General features: G+C 38.2%; 1 protein-coding gene across 6 annotated transcripts in view; it reads left to right on the plus strand.

Moving 5' to 3' along the window:
* The window catches only part of PSEN1 (presenilin 1), a 72,614-nt gene that overhangs the window by 21,594 nt on the left and 36,243 nt on the right, over positions 1-14,777 (plus strand). For all 6 annotated transcript variants that reach the window (XM_058567273.1, XM_058567278.1, XM_058567277.1 and 3 more), the window contains 2 exons: positions 6,905-7,158; positions 9,220-9,361. In XM_058567273.1, coding sequence (XP_058423256.1) covers positions 6,905-7,158; positions 9,220-9,361 — 396 coding nt within the window. The remainder of the gene's footprint in view (positions 1-6,904; positions 7,159-9,219; positions 9,362-14,777) is intronic.

Below are 14,777 nucleotides of genomic sequence, written 5' to 3' on the forward strand. Positions count from 1 at the left end.
TAGATCAGTGGGAGAGATTGGTAGAATTGACACCTTAACAATATTGAGTTTTTCAACCCATGAACATGGTATAGCCTTACTTTTTTTTAGGTCTTTAAAAAAAATTTTTTTTAATTGTGGTAAATAACATGTAACATAAAATTTTAAATTTACCATCTTAACCATTTTTAAGTGTGCAGTTCAGTAGTGTTAACTATATTTACATTGTCATGCAACAGATCTCCAGAACTTTTTCAACTTGCAAAACTGAAACTCTATACCCATTGAGCAACAACTCCCTATTTCCCCCTTTCTCCAGCCCTTAGCAGCCACAATTATACTTTGGTTTTTTTTTTGAGTTGGACTATTTTAGATACTTCATGTAAGTGGAATCATACGGTATTTGTCTTTTTGACTTGCTTATTTCACTTACTATGATGTCCTCAAGGTTCATCCATGTTTTAGCTTGTGACAAGATTTCCTTCTCTTTTGAGGCTGAATAATATTCCATTGTACATATACACCACATTTTCTTTATCCATCTGTTGATGGACATTTGAGTTGATTTCACCTTTTGGCTCTTATGAATGATGCTGCAGTGATCAAGGGTGTCCAAATATCTCTTTTGAGATACTGCTTTTAATTCTTTTGGAAATATACTCAGTAGTGGGGTTGCTGGATCATATGATAATTCTATTTTTAATTTTTTGGGGTGCCTCCATATTGTTTTCTATAGCAGCTGCACCATTTTACATTCCCACCAATGGTGCTGCACAAGAGTTGCAATTTCTCTGCATCTTTGCTAATACTTGTTATTTTCTGTTTTTTTTTTTTTTTTTTTTTTTTTTTTGTGAAGAAGGTTGGCCCTGAGCTAACATCTGCCAATCCTTTTTTTTTTTTGCTGAGGAAGACTGGCCCTAAGCTAACATCCATGCCCATCTTCCTCTACTTTATATGGGATGCTGCCACAGCATGGCTTGACAAGCGGTGCGTCGGTGCACACCCGGGGTCCAAACCGGCGAACCCCGGGCTGCCGCAGCAGAGCGCGCGCACTTAACTGCTTGCACCACCGGGCTGGCCTTATTTTCTGTTTTCTTTTGGTAGTTGCTATCCTAATGGTTGTAAGATGGTATCTCATTATAGTTTTGGTTTGCACATCTCAATGATTAGTGATGTTGATCATCTTTTCATATGTTTGTTGGCCATTTGTATATATTCTCTGGAGAAATATTTATTCAAGTCCTTTGTTTTAAAATTAGATTATTTGGGTTTTTTGTTGTTGAGTTATAGGAGTTCTTTATATGTTTTGGATGTTAACCCCTTATCAGATATATGATTTGTAAATATTTTCTCCCATTCTGTGGTTGCCTTTTCACTCTGTTGATTGTTTCTTTGATGCACAGAAGTTTTAAAATTTGATGTAGTCACATTTGTCTATTTTTGCTTTTGTTCTTTAATTTCTCTTAGCAATATTTTGTAGTTTTCAGTGTACAGATATATTCAGGGTTGCCCAAGTCCATGCTGAGGTTCAATGACTAGCTAGCACTCACAGAACTCAGAAGAGCTGTCATACTCACTGTTACAGTTTATTACAGTGAAAGGATATTGATTAAAATTAGCAACAGAAAAAGGCACATACGGCAGGGTCCAAGAGACACCAGGCACGAGCTTCTAATTGTCCTCTCCCAATGGAATCATGGGAACAGTGCTTAATTCTCCCAGGAACAGTGTGACAACATGCACTGAGTACTGCCAACCAGGGAAGTGCACTTGACCTTTGATGTTCAGGAGTTTTATTGGAGGTTGGTCACATAGATATGGCTGACCATAGTTCTCTAGCCCTTCCCAAGGTCAGTCAGATACTATGTGGCCCAAGATCCCCACTATAGATCACATTGTTAGCAGTGTGGCCCAAGGCCTCATATAAACAGAAAAACTCTTAACAGGCAGGATATTCCGAGGGCTTAGAGGTTATCTTTCAGGAAGCAGGGCACATCTTTCTTTGGCATCTACAGGGTTTGGACACCCCTGACCTGCTGAGTTATTCCTTTATTGTACAATAGGCCTTTCACATCTTTTCATCCTTCAGGTCTCAGCTTAAATGTCATTTCCTCAGAAGGATATTCTCTGGCCACATTATCTAAAAGTAGTCCCATCTCATGTATTCTTCATCACATCACCCTGTTATAGTACTATCCCACTCTGTAATGATCTCGTTTATTGTCTGCCTCCCCCTGCTTGAAATCAGTTCATGAGAGCAGAGACCTTATCTGTCTTATCTGACTGCTATATTCCTGGCACCTAGTACATAGCTGGCATTCACTGCTTTTTAAATTAATTAGTTAGTGTGGTAATTATACCTAGAAACTAAAACAAAGTACCATAAGCCAAATAGAAAAATGTCAAAAGATATGAATACTTAGTTCATAGAAAAAATTCTCATCTTTCCTAATAATAAGAGAAATAGAAGTTAAAATTACACTGAAATCCCATATTTCACCTATTAGATTGGTGAAAATCCAAGCATTTCATAGCTTACTGTGTTGACAAGGGCTTGTTGAAATAAGCACTCTCCTACGTTGCTGAGTCTAAACTGGTACACCATAGGGAGGGCAGTTGGGCAATATGTATCAGGATTTCAAATGCATGTATACTTTGACCCAGCGATTTTACTTCAGGGAATTTATCCTACAAATATGGCCCCACACACGTGAAATAACTTATAGAGGGCATTCATTGCAGCAGTGTTGGTAGTGGCAAAAAGTTGGAAGCAAGTTAAATATCCATCTTGAGGGGATTGGCCTAATAAATTTTGATATATTCATACACTGCTATGTAGCTGGTTAAAAAATTTTTTTTTAAAGAATAAGGATGTTCTTTCCTGATATGTAAAAAAAAATCTCTAAGATACATAGTTAAGCAAAGAAAGCAAAGTGCAGGACAGTGCGTTTATTGTGCTACCATTTGTGTGGAAAAGGGGAATGAGAATATATATTTGTATTTTCTTCTGTATATCTAAAGAAACTTTGAAAGGGTTTGCAGAGAACAAGGGCAGTGGTAACCTGGGAGATCAGGAACCTAAGTAGATAGTGAAGTGGGAGATTTTTTACTCTACATCTTTTTATACTCTTTGACTTTAGAACCATGTAAATGTTTTTACCTGTTTAAATAAATAAATTGTATTTTAAAAAATGATTAAAACGTATAATCAGTTTTAAAAATAGTATCCAAAGTACTATAAAAGGGTGCATGTGTGTGTGCGTGCGTGTGTGTGTGTGTGTGTTAAACAGTGCTCTAGTATCCCATATATCAGCTTTGGGGGTGGGGCAGGATGGACTTGGCTAATGTTCATTGCAGACCAGAACATCCAGTTGAGTACTGTGAGTGAGCATATTACGATTGCCTCTTTCATGCTAGACTTACCCAGTTAAACTGTTCATGGAGCCTAATATGACAGCTGTGGTGCTGTGGAAAGAACACGGGTTTTGAAGCAAAAGACTTAAATTTGATTCCTGCCTCTGCTGTTTACTGGCTGTGAGATATTAGACAAGTTGCTTTAGTGTTCGTTTACCAAAACCTCCCAACATGAAAAGAATAAATGAGATCATGTGAGAGTGCTTTGTAAATTATCAAATACTATATCAAGAGCTGTTATTACTTGTATTTTAGTTTATGTTGAACATTAATCAACCCATCAAATTGGTCATAATTGTATTGCTGAACATTAGTCACAAACATAACATTCTTAGTGCATGGCTTAGTCACCTCCTTCTAAGAAAATAGAAGTATGAGTTCCCCCACTCTTCTGCTCTTCAGCTATCACACTGTGTCCCTGTCTTCCAGATCCCACCTTCCTCATACCCATTTCCTTCCTACTGGACTTTGGCCACTGTAGTGATTTGTATTCAGCAAAACTTATCTTTGTTGGTGAGTGCTGTATATATTTCTACCTTTTGTGCTTTGCAGTAGTTTCCTTTCCACTCCTCATGGGGTGTGAGTCTTCATAAATATTTTCTCTGTGAGGTCAGAGTTACTTCCTGACCTCCAGACTGAGATAGAAGGCGCCAGTGCCTTTATAAGGCCAACTCTTCTCTCATTCCCCTCCATTTCTCCCCTACCCTGTTCTGTTAGTTATCATCTCCCTGTCTTGTGTCGTCAATCTCTTCCTCTAATCCTAACTCTATACTTTGACCTGACAAGTATGCTCAAGTCTCTAACATCCCTAAGATAACTTTTTCAAGTTTGAATCCCTTCTGTTGTCATATCTTTTTTTTTTTTTTTGGCTTCAAAGAATTATTGCCTTTAATTTCTCAATTTCCATTCATTCCCCAGTCCATTGTGATTTATGATCTGACCTCCTTCGTAACTGTTTTACTTTTGTAAAGATGTTGGTGAACTTCCCACTGCCAAATCAGTGGCTTTTCAGCTCTTATCCTGCATGTTGATGACACCTCTTTGAAATATGCTCCTCCTCTGGCTTCTGTGATATATTGGTTCCTGGGTTTTCTTCCCTCTCCCCTATTCTCTTAATGTCTTTTGCTGGGTTTTCTCCTGTCACCTGCTGCTTAAGCTTAGGGGTTATTCGGACTTCTCTCCTTGGTTGTCATCTCACTCTGTATTTTTCCTTCTAGAGTTGTTGAATTCCACTAATGACCAACAAGTCCATACTATTTCTGCTTCCCATCTCTACTCTCTCCCTGAGATTTCATCTATTTCCATAGCTATAGAAACTAATGACTTCCCCCAACTCTCTTCTGAGTTTGAAATTATTAACTGCCTTTAGCCTTTCCTATCTGGTTTCAGGTACTTCAAATTCACCTATCTCCCTAACTAAAATATCTCTCCTCTCCTCCAGCCTGCTCATCTTGTGTTCCCTATCTGTATCGATGCCATCACCACCTTCCTAGTCCCTTATGCTAGAGACCTCCAGAGTCATCCTTGATTCTTTCCTGACCATTCACATGTAATTTGCCACAAAGCCCTGTCAGTTCTGAAATATCTTTCTTATACATCTCCTGTTTTCCGTTGCCACTCAGTCAAGTTTCTTAAAAATGAAACATAATCTGATGTGTTACTTCCTCAACCTTAACAGTTTTTATGACTTTCTATTGCCTTCTGGACAGTCTAAAGTCCTTGACATGGCAAACAAGGCTCTTGACAACTGTTCCTAACCTTCTTTTCCTGGCACCAGCCCTGACAGACCCTGTTCTCCAGACACCTCAGGAGTACTTGCTGGTTTTCTGCATAGGCCTTGGTCTTCACTTGCACACCTCTGTGCCACTGCTGTTCATGTTCTCTCTGCCTGGAGCCCATTCACCTTCCACTCACTCTTGAAGGTTCTGCTCAAGAATCATATCTTTTATGTTGCCTTTCTTGACCACACCGAATTAATCAGTCTTATAGCACTTTCGTCATATCTCTTATATTTATCCTATATTAAACCTAATTATGAACTTTTTAAGCACAGGATCTAGACCTTATTAATTTCAATATTGCCACAGCAGAGTGCCCGGAATATAGAATTTGATAATTATTTGTGGGATGAATATCTTGAAAGTAAAGTAAAAGAGAACTCAGCGTACACTGAGTCTGCAGAGCTCCCATCTTGTCTTGTGAATGGCAGGTTGAGAGGTGGCTGAAAATTTGATTTCTGTAATTAGGCACACCTGGGTTCAAACCCTGTTTGTAATACTTACTAGCTATGGCTGTTTCCTTACCTGTAAAGTGGTGATGATGAGGTGGCTGTGAGAATTAAATGTAAAGCACATATCACAATCCCTGGTATATTGTAATAATTTTAAGCTATTATTAAGTATGTGATATATTTTAAATTAATAATAGTAATATTCTATAGTAAGACTTAGTTATACTCTGCAGTGAGAAATAAGGTACAAGAGTAGCTTGTTCTCACATAATCTTCCTAAGAGAAACTCTTCTTAGCCAAGCTGATTATATCTTATCAGCAACAGTGACTATCAATCTGCTTTCATCTCATTCTATTTCTTATTTGTGAGGAGGAGGAGTGCCTATTATTTTTCTCCTGTTACCTCTTATTTTTCTTATTGTTGTTGTTGTTAGTGCTCTTGGGATTCATTCTTCCCTTTACAAAAACTAAGTGTTAGATATGAGCAGTGATACCAAAAAGGAAGTTGAACTTGAAGAATAGGAAATGATAAACCCAGGATGAGGATAAAGGTAGCAAAGTGGTATTTGGATTAAGAGTCTGAGGAAACTAGGCTCTAAGTAAGTTCTAATTTCGTTCCATCATTCATCAAGTATTTATTGTTTCCTTACACTGTACAGGGCAAAGTGGGAATGGGGGTGGGGGGGGCCAAACAAACCAGAATTGTTTGAGGCCTAGTTTCTCTCTGTAAAGGTTTTCTTTAGTTGAATACTCTTTTTGAGATAATTGTAGATTTACATGCAATTGTAAGAAATGATACAGGGAGATCCCCTGTACATCACTGCAAGGATTTTAAGTCTTATTAGTAATGAAGGTGAGATAGTTCCTTGTATAATTGGTACAAAACCACAGGTAGAAGGCACATCATGATTTTGAACAAGGTGAGATTACTCTGCTTGCAGCTGCAGCAGATAACGAAGGTTTCATGCAGGTGTCAGTTTTTAAGCTAAAACTCAAAAGGATAAGTATAATTGTATTAGGTTGAGAACGAAAGGAGGAAATGAGGTAAGCCAAGAGCCAGGTGAAAGGGAGGACGTGGGTTCCTTCAGTGAACAATGGTGAATAATCTAGACTTTTAAACTGCATACTTTGTTCTTTCTTGCCTCAGGTTTTTAGAACTCAAGTAATGATGGACCTATTGTTAATCTCAGGTCTGATTGTTACATTTTCTGTTTTTAATATAGAATACCCTGATTCTACTGAGAGTCTAACTTATTGAAAAAATTTCTCTTGTGCTTTTAGAATGACAACAGAGAACGGCATGAGCACAGCAGCGAAAGGCGGAGGCGTGGCAACCCTGAGCCATTATCTAATGGACGACCCCAGGGTAACTCGCAGCAGGTGGTGGAACAAGATGAAGAAGAAGATGAGGAGCTGACATTGAAATATGGCGCCAAACATGTGATCATGCTCTTTGTCCCAGTGACTCTCTGTATGGTGGTGGTTGTGGCTACCATCAAATCAGTCAGCTTTTATACCCGGAAGGATGGACAGCTGTACGTATGTGTTTTGTTTTATTGTTCTCAAGGCTGGTATAGCTTTTCTTCATTGCATGTCACATCACCCAAGGGCCTCTGCATTGAAGGGGCAGGAAGACTAGAGAGTCCATCTTCTCTTGATGGCTGGACCAGTTGAGAGAGTGAGGGGTTATTTATTATTTGATGCTTTACGTAGAGAAAATGAAAGCTGCAGAATTCTGTTTCCTGTATGGTGTCACTAGATAGGGCTGAATTTATTTGGAATTGAGCAAGTTAAGAGTTGAGTAGTTATCTTTCCCACTTCAGGGCCATTGAGCCTGTTCTTCTGCCTGGAACGTTCTCTCCTTTTCTAACTTTGGTAGATTAATTCCTATCATCCTTCTCATCTTGGCTTAAATGTTAAGTCCTCAAGGCTGACTTCCATGATCTCCTAACAGAATTAGGTCCATCCTGTTATTCTTTCTCATAGCAACCTGTTCTTTTTTCACTTGTCACAATATGCAAATATATATTTACATTATTTAATACCTGATTTCCTTCTATGCCATAAGGCCTATGAGGGCACTTTGTTTCCAGGGCAAGTTCTGTAATAAATGCTCAGCAAAAAAAGTTGTTAAATGGAAAGATGAAGAATAATGTAAGCTGGCACACACTGGACTCTTGGGGAACTGTCGTGTCGATTCTCTGTTGTTGGTGTCAGCCCTTAGCCTCTAAGAAAAATGCTTTGATTCAGATGTCACCTAGTTCTGTCTGTAGGATTCTCATGGGGCTCAAAAAAGTTTTAAGTGAACTTTGGGATTTGAAATTGGCAAGTGTCTGAAAAACTGTGTGAGTTTCTGAAAGCCAAGCTTTTAACCTTCTCGGAGAAAGGCTAAGACAGTGAGTGAAGGACAGGAGTTGGAGACAATAGCAAAAGAGATTGGGGGATATTATCTGTATAAGTTGGAGTTAGGTTTGGCTACATTTTATAGAATGGGTTAGCAAGCTGTACCCCCGGGCCAGATCTGCGTACCATCTGTTTTTATAAATAAAGTTTTATTGGAACACAACCATGTCCATTCGTTTATATATTGTCTATGGCTGCTTTCATACTACAATGGCAGAGTTGAGTGGTTGCAACAGAGACCATATGACCCACAAAGCTTAAAATATTTACTCTCTAGTCCTTTACAGAAAGTTTGCTGACCCCATTATAGAAAATCAAGACAACTGGTTAAAATGATACACATATTTTCTCTCTCCCACAGAGTAGTGCTCAGGTAGTCAGTCCAAATTAGTATAGTGGCTTCACGTTCATCACGCTCCTTCTTTCCTTCTTCTTTGGCTTGTGTCCTCTAGGTTATTTCATGAACCGGTATCGGTGCTGGAGCCCCAGGCTTTCAGACAGCAGGAAGCAGGAAGTAGTGGAGGAGAAAAGGGCATAAGACATATCTCTCAGCAGAATTAACTCCTTTCTTAGAAGTTTCACACAACACTTCTGCTTATAACTTATTGGCCATTATTTAGTCTCAAGGCCACACCTAACTATAAAGGAGTTAGAAATAAAGTCTTTTAGCTGGGAACGTTGGCACCTGCAGTAAAATTGTTTTTCTGTGAATGAGAAACAAGGGAAAAATGGATGTGTGACATTATCCCAAGACAACTCCAGTTGCAGTCACCCTACAGATGCAAGATAATAATTGTAAGCCGTATTACTTTCCTCTGACAACCACTTGTAGCCTAGGTAGTTTATGTGGCAGAATCCAATTCTTTAACAAATCACTAATAAGCTGTGGAGAAAGAACATTTGATGAGGTAATTATTTCAATATAAAGCATCCACTAGATGGAGCCAGTGTCTGGCTCACGAAAGTCTACCTCTCCATGTTTTAGATATCTTCTTTTATGTTGAAGCACTTATTTTAGAGTATAGCTATTTTTTTTTAGGTTAAGAATTCTTGGCTATATTGATGAGATGGAAAAAAGTGACTTATAAGATAGCAATTGAATCAAGGAAACAAAAGTCTAGTGTTGGAGGGGATAGGTGGTTTAGGATCTCCATTAACATTTACCTGGGCTTTTGTGTTTTGTTTTATTTTAGAATCTATACCCCATTCACAGAAGACACCGAGACTGTGGGGCAGAGAGCGCTGCACTCAATTCTGAATGCTGCTATCATGATCAGCGTCATTGTTGTCATGACTATTCTTTTGGTGGTTCTCTACAAATACAGGTGCTATAAGGTGAGCATGAGACACAGCTTTGCTTTTTACCATGTTCTTTTTATGATTAGGTTTTCCTGTCACCTTACCTGGTTTAGTTAAAAAAAAAAAAAAAAAGGTGTTATATTCTGGAACTAAGTTAATTTTTAGTTTTTTGCCTCTCATTGCCAAGCATTTAAAAAATACAAAAAGGCATAAATGGAAAGCAGATGTTTTCATATAATATCACTATCTAAATGGTTTTAACATTTTGATTTGCTATGTACTAATGACTTTCCAGAAGGATATGCCCTAAGACCTTTGTGAATTCGTTCATTCACAAATAGCACTATAGGATATAATTATCTCCATAAAATAATGTCTAACTAAAAAAATTCAGATTTTCGTACTTGAGTAGAGAGCAATAAAGCTACCTTCAGATGCTGGTGTTAAACTCATTGGTGACTGGCTATATTTCTGCTTCTAAATTGGTAGCCATCCATTCCCTCACCATCTCTCCTGTAGGAGCATTATTTCTTTCCTTGGGAAATAAGGGCAGAGGAGGTTATGTAGGAAAGACACAGGCCCAGCCCTCCAAGCCTCTGCCTCCCCTAGCTCACTCTCTAGCTAAGTGACTCACTCCTGAATTTCAGCCAGCTGGCACTTGTTTCAGATTCATGCCTCAGAAAAATGACAAATTATTATAAGTCATGAGCCTTTAGGATCATTCTCAAATAAAGGAAATAAATGTTAATTTTCCAAATATTGAAGTCTACTTTATTTTCTTCTAGTATTTATTTCCGTATATTTTTTAACATGGTTAAATATAATCACTATGTGTCCTTTCTTAACTTTTACTTTGGTGTAAGCCTTTTTTCGTATTATAAATTCTTAGAAAATATGTCTAATGGCTACATAATATTTGACTCAATGTTGTTGGTGCCATTGAGTTGATTTCGACTCCTTGTGACCCTGTGTACAGCAGAGCGAACCCTGCCTGGTCTTTTTGTGCCATCCTCTCACCTTCTGGTGCTGTATCAGGCAGTGCTGTGCTGCTGTTCATAGGGTTTTCATGGCCAATTTTTTCGGAAGTGTGTGACCAGGTCCTTCTTCCTAGTCTGTCTTAGTCTGGAAGCTCTGCTGAAACCTGTCCACCATGGGTGACCCTGCTGGTATTTGAAATACTGGTGGCATAGCTTTCAGCCTCACAGCAACATGCAGCCACCACACTATGACAGCTGACAGAGGGGTGGTGTGGTTTCCTGACCAGGAAACGAACCCGGCTGCAGGAGTGAGAACACTAAATTTTAACCACTGACCATCAGGGCTGGTTAGCCTCAATGAGTGTATTGTGATTTACTTCCCCTAATTTCTCTGATATTGGACATTTAAGATGTTTCCAGTTTTTCCTTATTCTGAAAAACAATGAATGTCTTTATGCACAGAGCTTTTTCAGTTTTTCAAATTATTTCCTTAGGGTAAAATCCTAGACTCAGAATTTCTGGGACAAATTACCTACGTATTTTTAACTGTCTTGGTATGCAAAATTACTTTTTCAAAATGATAGTATCAGTTTGTACTTAACAGTGGTAGTGAATGAGACTGTCTTACCCTACCTTCACCAGCATTGAATTTTTAAAAAATATCTGCTCATTTTTATAGGCAAAACAAAATGTCTTAATTTGCGTTTAGTTGATTACTAGTAAGATCGAATACCTTTTCAATGTTCACAAACTCTAAAATTATAGGGAGTTTAACCTTGCTTGTTGAACATGTGTGTGGGTAAAAATGTTAATCTAAGTGATGACCATCTGCAGTCTGACATTGGCATATAGAGAAGGTTGAAGACAAAAGGGGTATATGATAATGACAAGTAGTCATCAACAGTCGGAAAGCTAAAGATCAAATGATGTAAACCCATGCTGGGAACCATTCTCCTCTCCTGTTTAAATATGCTCATGTCTTAATTACTTTTCTTTATACTTTTTTTCACCATATATATTTTGTCTGCATGTAAGTGTTTACCTGCCTGTTCCATTTCTCTGCTTTATTGGACTCACTTGGTGACTTTTATCTAGATTATGTGCTACTTGTGTTCTTCACATTTTATTGGGAGTCTTTGTATGCTGCTTAGGGTCATATCCACACCTCTGCACCTTGGGGATGGGCCCACAAGTTTACAACAGCTGTAAAAGTTTGCTTTCCTGAGCTTCCTCCTTTCTGTGGTCTCCCTGCTACTTTGGGTGCTTTTAGACTTCCCTGTTCCATTCCTCCAGCCAGAAAGCTGGGCTTTATTTTCCCAGTGTCAGGGCTTAAGGTGGGAGGACAGAGAGAGAAATAAAGCAAGGGCTATTTGCCCTCCTCTTTGGGAACTACGGCTCTTCCAATTGAGAGCAAGCTTCCCCTCCTGAATTTTAGACTCCTGCCGTCCTCCTTGCCAACGCCACATGGTTGTTTGGAGGCGGGGCGTGAGAGAGTGGAGAAAAGGAAAAAACAAAAACTGGGATTTTTGCATTCTCTTACGGTGTGAGGAGACCTCTTTCCTGCTCCTCTAGCCAGATCTAGAGATTCTCCTGGAGCTCTCTTTCTCTTGCTGATGACCACTCAGTTGTGTTAGCTTCAGGTGGAGGGTAGTATTAGAGGGAAGAAAATGGTAAACTCCCTGCTGGTTCCCTGGTACTTCCAACTCCCCAGTGCACCTGCCTCTGTTTACTCTTTAGAGTCCTCAACCAGCAGCTGTGTGCATTCTCTCCTGGTTTTACAGTTGGATTCGGTGGGAGAGACAGGGTGGAATGTGCTTTTGCTCCCTGTTACCTAGAACCTATCTTGATATATTTTGGTCAGTTTTATGCATCTTTTAGTTATGCTTCATTTTAGAGGGTCTAGAAGGTTTATATTCAGCCAGATTTCCACATTTACCTGTTCATTTGTGTTGTGTTGTTTCGCTTTTTAATGTTCAAGTCTTAGCAAGCACAGCCAATTCTATAGAAACAAGTTGTTTACTTTGACCTCTAGTATAAAATAAAAGGAGCTTTTGAGTCAGAAATTCAGAAACTTGCCAGCACCTGTTTGGAAATAAGCCCTGAGGATTTGTTATGTCAGTGGTAGGTTGTGCAATGTCTATGAGAAACACAAGAAGCTAAAAGACCAAACAAACCTTAAAAAGGTAGAAACAGAAAAGGCGGTTAATTATTACAAATCATTTGTTATAGATGAAACTATATAACTTATTAAATCATGTGATTTCTGGCCTGGCTAGTTCAGGGTGTAGAGGAGATACTTGCTACTCTGTGCTGAAGCAGGCCTCTTTGCTTTCAGAGCCTTTAGCACAGGAAAGCTGAACTAGGGATTTTTCCAAGATGAGAAAGGCCAATTTAACCACCCAATGTTCTAGAAAAAGGGGCGGTGCTATTTAGTCATCATCAGAAGAGGCTTTGAATTCAGGTAATAATTCAGAAAATCGTAACATCAATGACTAAATAGAAAAACTATTTACAACCATTATTACAGGCAGGAGGCTAATAGTTTTATAATATGAAGAGCATTTACAAATCATTAAGAAAATTTTGAACATCCTAATAAGAAATTTTAAAAACCCAAGCAGAGAAATTATGGAGGAAATATAGATGACCAGGAGAGGGGGAGAGAGAGAGAGAGAGAGAGAGAGAGAGAGAAATGTGTATATATATTTCCTCACTAGCAAAAAAAAGAAATATTAAAATAACAAATTAACCTATTTCACCTTTTGACTTAGTAAGGATTAATTCAGCCTTTTTTATGACGTCACTAAGCCAATATATATCAATAGTCAGTAACTAGAACAAGTCTCTACATTTTTTTTTTTTTAATTTTATTTATTTATTTTTTTTCCCCCAAAGCCCCAGCAGATAGTTGTATGTCACAGCTACACATCCTTCTAGTTGCTGTGTGTGGGACGTGGCCTCAGCATGTCCGGAGAAGCGGTGCTTCGGTGCGCGCCCGGGATCCAAACCCCGGGCCGCCAGTAGCGGAGCTCGCGCACTCAACCGCTAAGCCACAGGGCCGGCCCACAAGTCTCTACACTTTGATTCTGTAGTTTTGCTTTCATGATTTATCCCAAAGAAAGAATTAGAAATGTAGAAAAATACTTGCATACTAGGATGTTCTTCCTAGCATACATTATAATTGAAAAAAAGGAAAACACCACAAATTTCATGCATAAAGGAAAGGTTAAATTGTGTGTGCATCCATAAAAGTAGAATCTTATTATTTAGTCATTTAAAAATCATATTTTCAAAAATATTTGGTGGCATAAAAGTATGTCTGTAATAAAAATTGTTTTAAAAAGTAGGTTGTAAAACTATATATTACCTGATTCTAATTTTGTTAAAAGATCTTTACACATGCAGACAGAAACCATGTCTGAAAAGAAAATGTTAATACCAACTTTGGTTGTCATTGGTCAGTGGGAATTGTTTTCTTTTAGTGTTTCATATAAATAATATCCCCATGTTCCCTTGCCAAAAATACAAGGTAAAAAGCATTTCTCAAGTGAAAGATGAGACTTGCTAGTATTTAATATTTACTCTGGCACTTAATTTGAAGCCTAATATGGAATACCAATGTACATCTCACACCCTTTTAAAGCCTTTCTGTTTTGTAATATTTTATATACTTTTTAGTTTTGTAACTTGGATTATTTCTAAAGCTGAGACTTGTGAGCATGATGAGGCGGGATGCAGGTGGGGAGATTCCTTTCTGCTTAAGCTTTATTGGTTTTTTTGAAGATGAAGTAGAGTAAAAGCTCCCTTTAGAATATTTTGCTAAAGTTGAATACTTTGCGAAAGTTGAAGTATTTAGAGGAAAATGTGCAACTGTCTTTGGTTTACTTTGATATGTATTAAAAATAAAATGGACCGATAGATGGAGAGATGGCTAGAAATGTTACAAAGCAAGTACAGCGAAATGTGAATGGTAGAATTTAGGCGGTATGTGGGTGTTCACTGTAAAATTCTTTAAACTTTGCTGTGTGTTTGAAAATTGTTAAGACAAAATGTTAGGGGAAAAAATTTTTTAATTATTGAGGTCATATTGGCTTATAACATTGTGTGAATTTCAAGTGTACGTTATTATATATCAGTTTCTATATAGATTGCATTTTGTTCACTACCAATAGTCTAGTTTTCATCCGTGACCATACATATGTGCCCCTTTGGCCCTCCCCCCACCCCCTTACCCTCTGGTAACCACTAATCTGTTCTCCTTATCCATATGTTTATCTTCCACATATGAGTAAAATCATATGGTATGTGTCTTTCTCTGGCTTATTTCGCTTAGCATAATACCCTCAAGGTAAAATGTTAGGGACAAATTTTTGTAGAACACCACCAGAAATTAAATTTGTTGTATTTGGATAGTCAATTTAGAATATTCAAATGTCAAGGAATACCAACTTCCATGTAAAGCCACTCTTTTGACC

Source organism: Diceros bicornis, chromosome 24 (assembly GCF_020826845.1).
Source record: "Diceros bicornis minor isolate mBicDic1 chromosome 24, mDicBic1.mat.cur, whole genome shotgun sequence".
In the NCBI taxonomy this organism is placed as follows: Eukaryota; Metazoa; Chordata; class Mammalia; order Perissodactyla; family Rhinocerotidae; genus Diceros; species Diceros bicornis.